This window comes from Portunus trituberculatus, chromosome 24 (assembly GCF_017591435.1).
Source record: "Portunus trituberculatus isolate SZX2019 chromosome 24, ASM1759143v1, whole genome shotgun sequence".
In the NCBI taxonomy this organism is placed as follows: domain Eukaryota; kingdom Metazoa; phylum Arthropoda; class Malacostraca; order Decapoda; family Portunidae; genus Portunus; species Portunus trituberculatus.
This window is the reverse complement of record NC_059278.1, coordinates 2,604,143-2,609,643: the sequence shown is the minus strand read 5'-3', so window position 1 is coordinate 2,609,643 and position 5,501 is coordinate 2,604,143. Positions and strand designations below refer to the sequence as shown.

At 40.4% G+C, this 5,501-nt stretch overlaps 1 protein-coding gene across 1 annotated transcript in view; it reads right to left on the bottom strand.

Moving 5' to 3' along the window:
* LOC123508137 overlaps window positions 1–4,455 on the bottom strand; it is a 13,151-nt gene extending 8,696 nt beyond the window's left edge. Inside the window, 3 exon segments of the mRNA XM_045261653.1 lie at window positions 3,660–3,685; window positions 4,362–4,401; window positions 4,404–4,455. Coding sequence (XP_045117588.1) covers window positions 3,660–3,685; window positions 4,362–4,401; window positions 4,404–4,443 — 106 coding nt within the window. The 5' untranslated portion in view covers window positions 4,444–4,455.
* Between the last annotated feature and the right edge of the window lie 1,046 nt (window positions 4,456–5,501).

Sequence of the window (5,501 nt, the reverse complement as noted above, 5' to 3'; positions counted from 1 at the left end):
TCTCTCTCTCTCTCTCTCTCTCTCTCTCTCTCTCTCTCTCTCTCTCTCTCTCTCTCTCTCTCTCTCTCTCTCTCTCTCTCCTCTCTCTCCCCCCCTTCCCTCGTCTGCCTCGAATGCCGTGGAGGGAAGATCTCTCCAACACTCATTTGAATAATACAACCTCCTCCTCCTCTTCCTCCTCTCCTCCTCCTCCTCCTCCTCCTCCTCCTCCTCCTCCTCCTCCTCCTCCTCCTCTTCAGTACTTGAGAGATTCAGTCTTGCCTCAAATTCGCATATACTCCTATTGTAGCTGAAGCAATAGTATCTCCTCCTCCTCCTCCTCCTCCTCCTCCTCCTCCTCCTGCTTACCATGTGTGTTTAGGCTGTTTTGGTCTTCAAATATATATATGTCGTAAGTAAATATTCATATCCGTAAGTCATCACACCCCAATCTCTCTCTCTCTCTCTCTCTCTCTCTCTCTCTCTCTCTCTCTCTCTCTCTCTCTCTCTCTCTCTCTCTCTCATCTTGACAATGGAGCACGTCCCCTCGCCTTCGTCCCTCAATCTCGCCCTACCAGACGTCTCTTCTCTTCTCTTCTTCTTATTCTCCTCGTCTCATATCCGAGGGAGATATTCGTGGTTGGTGAGTTATCCGTGGCGGGAAGTGGCCGGGCGTGGGGCGTGGGACGTGGGGGTCTGGCGGGGGTAGGCGGCACGTGAGGCAGATAAGAAAGGTTTCTGATCCCCTTAACCCGCCAGCCGGCCTCCCAGATGGCTCATGCGACTGAAATACCGCCAGTGGATGCCATTCGTGTCCACTTTATTCCTTCGTGTGTTTAGTTTGTGTTTTCGTCTTTTCTTATTATTATTTTTTTTTTTTTATTTCTTGATTTTTTTTTTACTTTTTTATTTTCAATTTATTTTTTTTCGTTTGGTTTTATTTTTTCGTTATTTTTTTTCTATTATTATTTTTTTTTTGCGTGTTTGTTTTCTTTTTATTTTAGTTGGTGCTTGATTTTGTTGTTGTTGTTCTTCTTCTTCGTGCTTCCTTTTTTCTTCTTGTTGTTTTTATTGTTATTCTTAATGTTATTGTTTTTATCTTTTGTTTTTTTAATCTTATTTTTTTTTGTGTGTGTGTGTGATATTTGATGTATGTATGCATTGCTATCCTTTTTTTCTTCTTCCTTTTATTATTATTATTATTACTATTATTACTACTATTACTATTATTGCTGTTGTTATTTGCCTCTCATTGTTTCTTTGTTCCCTCATTATTTTGCGTCAGTATTTTACTACATGCGTTATTCCACCGCTGCCCCGAGTAAGGAAGCCCCACCTACTCTCGGACCATGGACAGGATTCGAACCCATGTGCTTGGAGACTCCTCGGACCCCAAAGCACGCATGGTTCCACTGTACCACGGCGGCCCCATATCGCTTCTGTTTATTTTGTTTCATGCTTCTGTTTTGAAAGGAATGTTTGGTTCAAAGCGTATTTATTCAATTTTTATTTCTGACTTGTGATCTTTATGGCTTTGTGTTTCGTTCGCTGTAATATTCTTTTTTACTTTTCCTATTGAAGCGGACACAGGAGAGAAAACGGAGGAGAAAGAAGAAAAAAAGAGGAAAAAGAAAAATAAGGAAGAAAAGAAAAGGAGGAGGAAGAGAAAATAAGAAAAAAAAGAACAAGAATTACTTTAATGCGTAATTATTGTCTTGAGATTCTAATTTGATAACTCCTCCTACTGTCTCTATAAGCGATTTCCTGCAATTGATTTCCTGCTGCAGTGAAAAGGAATTGTTTATATGTGTAATATTTCGTTTTGTTACTTTTCTTTATCCTCTGTTCGCCATGATACGTCTTTCCTCCATATCAAAATACACCTTTCCGCCTCACTACGACAATTTTTTGGGACCATAGAGACAACTAACCGGGTTTTCATGACAGTTTCTCCTTTTAGTAAACTAGAAATCTTATTAATCTATCACGAGTATCTTCAACTGCAGTCTTCGGATAGCAGTGATGGTGAAGGAGCAAACCGTTTCAGAATACAGGCCAATATTGTTTCACGGGAATTGAATATCACCATCTATGCTCGTGAAATAAATAAATAGATAAATAAATAGATGATAAAAGGGGATAAACTAAGATGTCCACTCACAATAGTTCTTTAGTCCTTGAGTTGAATCAGAATATTGGTCCGTGTTCAGGTCAGTCAGTGTATTGCTGCTGGTGTTGCCTTTGTTAAATGTTGACTTTTGCTCTTTGACATTTGAAGAATTAGTTGGTTCTTTTAGCTTTTTTCTGTGTTTTCTATAGCTTGTGGTTGTATTAATTAATGCTTGTGTTTTCTACTACTATTTTTTATTCTATTTATTGTTCAGTTTTATTTTATTTTTTTTTAGCTTCCTGAGGTCAAATGAACGTCTGGTTTATCTATTCAACTTTTTTTTTTATGTTTTATCTATTTTATTACAATGTGTTGATTTCTAGTGGATAATTTCTTCCTTCCTGTTTTAGTTATTGGTCAGTGATTTTTTTATTTCGCTTCTTGAGGTCAAATGAACGTCTGGTTATCTATTTAACTTTTATTTTAATGTTTTATCTTTTCTGTTACACTGTGTTGATTTTAGTGGGTCAATTTTTCCCTCCTTTTTTTTAGTTATTGGTCACTGATTTTTTTTTTCGCTTCTTGAGGTCAAACGATCGCCTGGTTTATTTATTTAACTTTCCTTTAAATATTTAACTTTATTTACATCTTGTTGATTTCTACTCGATTTTTTCCCTCTTTGATTTTTTTTCTTTTAGTTATTACTCAGCGATTTTATTTTTCACTTCTTGAGGTCAAACGAACGCCTGGTCTATTTATTTAACTTCCTTTTTTTTTCAATATTTATCTTTTATTTACACTGTTGATTTCTCCTCAATAATTTTTTTTAATTACTCAGCTATTTTATTTCACTTCTTGAGGTCAAACGAACGCCAGGTCTATTTAATTTTTTTTTTCAATATTTACATTTTATTTACAGTGTTGATTTCTACTCGATCATTTTTTCCTACTATTTTTGTTCATCTCACTTTTTTCCATGTTGCTTTTTTTCCCACAGTCTTATTTATTTATTTATTTACCTTTATATATTCTCGGTAACTGAAGGTAGCGATGGGGAGGACGGGAGGGAGGGATGGAGGGGATGGATCTCTCTTAATCTATCTTTGTATCTGTCTGTTCGTTTGCCGGTCCCAGTATCCGTTTTCTTTATTCATTTTGTTGATTTCTTTTTATAATTTTTTTTTATCCCCCTCATTTACAGTCCGGTACACGCATGGAGGCCCCCACGTCCCACTACCCCCCCCCACGGCCCAGCCCCCACACAGCCCCGCCCTGCCTGCCTTCACTTATTTTGAAGGATGGCTGCCCACGCTCTCTCTCTCTCTCTCTCTCTCTCTCTCTCTCTCTCTCTCTCTCTCTCTCTTTAGTGGCCAGTTTTTCTTTTGCAGTGTTCTGTTATTCTATTTACTGGGCTGTTTCTCTCTCTCTCTCTCTCTCTCTCTCTCTCTCTCTCTCTCTCTCTCACACACACACACACACACACACACACACACACACACACACACACACACACACACACACACACACACACACACACACACACACACACACACACCACAACTTATCTCACCTCTACCTGAAGGAAGAATCTTGAATCTGTAATGAGAGCAAAGAAGACACAGTTAATTTAATAATAGTGATAATAATGCTAGTAATATTAATAGTGGTAGTAGTAGTGGTGGTGGTACAGTAGTAGTAGTAGTAGTAGTAGTAGTAGTAGTAGTAGTAGTAGTAGTAGTAGTAGTAGTAGTAGTGGTGGTGGTAGTAATAGTTCTAGTAGTAGTAGTAGTAGTAGTAGTAGTAGTAGTAGTAGTAGTAGTACGGGTGGTAGTAGTAGTAGTTCTAGTGGTAGTAGTAGTAATAGTAATAGTAAAGAGAGAGAGAGAGAGAGAGAGAGAGAGAGAGAGAGAGAGAGTCATGTACGCGAGTAAGTAATTAAAAATGTGAAATATATATCATCGGGTGGCTTAATCTACATCAAAATTAGATTAATATTCACTTTAATACATTTTTATCCTGCTTATAATTTTATCCCTGGAATTTTGGGGAATCCGACAGAGAGAGAGAGAGAGAGAGAGAGAGAGAGAGAGAGAGAGAGAGAGAGAGAGAGAGAGACAGAGAGAGAGAGAGCAATTACATATTAAGCTTGATGAACATAAAGATTGAAATATGACTAGAGATTAATATTTAGCTATTCAGAGAGAGAGAGAGAGAGAGAGAGAGAGAGAGAGAGAGAGAGAGAGAGAGAGAGAGAGAGAAACACATCACTTACTTGCGGCATCTCAGTAGCACCACCATTACTGCTGCCCCACTGCTGCTGATACTAGTGCCACGCCCACCAGCACGCCCACCATGCCACCGCCCACGCCAGGCTCTGAAGGGGGAGAGAAACACACAACACGTCAGTAGAACCCAACACACGCGCACACACAATCACACACACACGCACGCACACACGCACACGCACACACGCCAGTCCCCATCCCTGGAGCCTGTAAGTAAGGAATATCAGATGAGAGAGTGACGGGACACGACAATATAGGACCAGGAGGAGTAGGGAGATAAGGTCTACCCTCTTCATCACTCCTCCTCCTCCTCCTCCTCCTCCTCCTCCTCCTCCTCCTCCTCCTCCTCCTCCTCCTCCTTCTAGTGGTGTTCTTTATTTCTGCATCACTTTTTATTTGGTTTGTATTTCTCTCTCTCTCTCTCTCTCTCTCTCTCTCTCTCTCTCTCTCTCTCTCTCTCTCTCTCTCTCTCTCTCTCTCTCTCTCTCTCTCTCTCTCTCTCTCTCACGTTGTTACTTGTGTTACTTCTTCGTTGGTTTCTTCTTTTATTTTTTTATTTTTTGTTATCTTTTATCTTTTTTTCTTCTTCATCTTCATCGCCATTGTTTTCGTTTTTGTCTTCTTTATCCTTTTCTCTTGCTCTTCTTTCTATTTCCTTTTTTGGTTCTGCACTACTACTACTACTACTACTACTACTACTACTACTACTACTACTACTACTACTACTACTACTACTACTACTACTACTTCCTCCTCCTCCTCCTCCTCCTCCTCCTCCTTCTTAGTAGTCATTTTTCTTCTGCCGCGTCAGCCCTTGTGCCTGCCGCCGCGTCAGGCATTGGGGAGGTGAGGCGGAAAGCGAGGTAACCAGACGGGGAAGCAATTCAGCCATGGAAGCAACAGGCAAGCAGACAGGCGGACAGGCGGTGGAGTCTTGGTGTTGAGCCAGTCAGCCATCACAACATCTGTTCTCAAGTTAGCCATGTTGTCCCGGGCTGTGCTTCAAGTTAGATATGAGCAGCAGGAGTCGAGAGTATGTCCCTCCCTCACTCCCTCCTGCTTCCTCTTCCCTCAGGCGTCTCTCTCTCTCTCTCTCTCTCTCTCTCTCTCTCTCTCTCTCTCTCTCT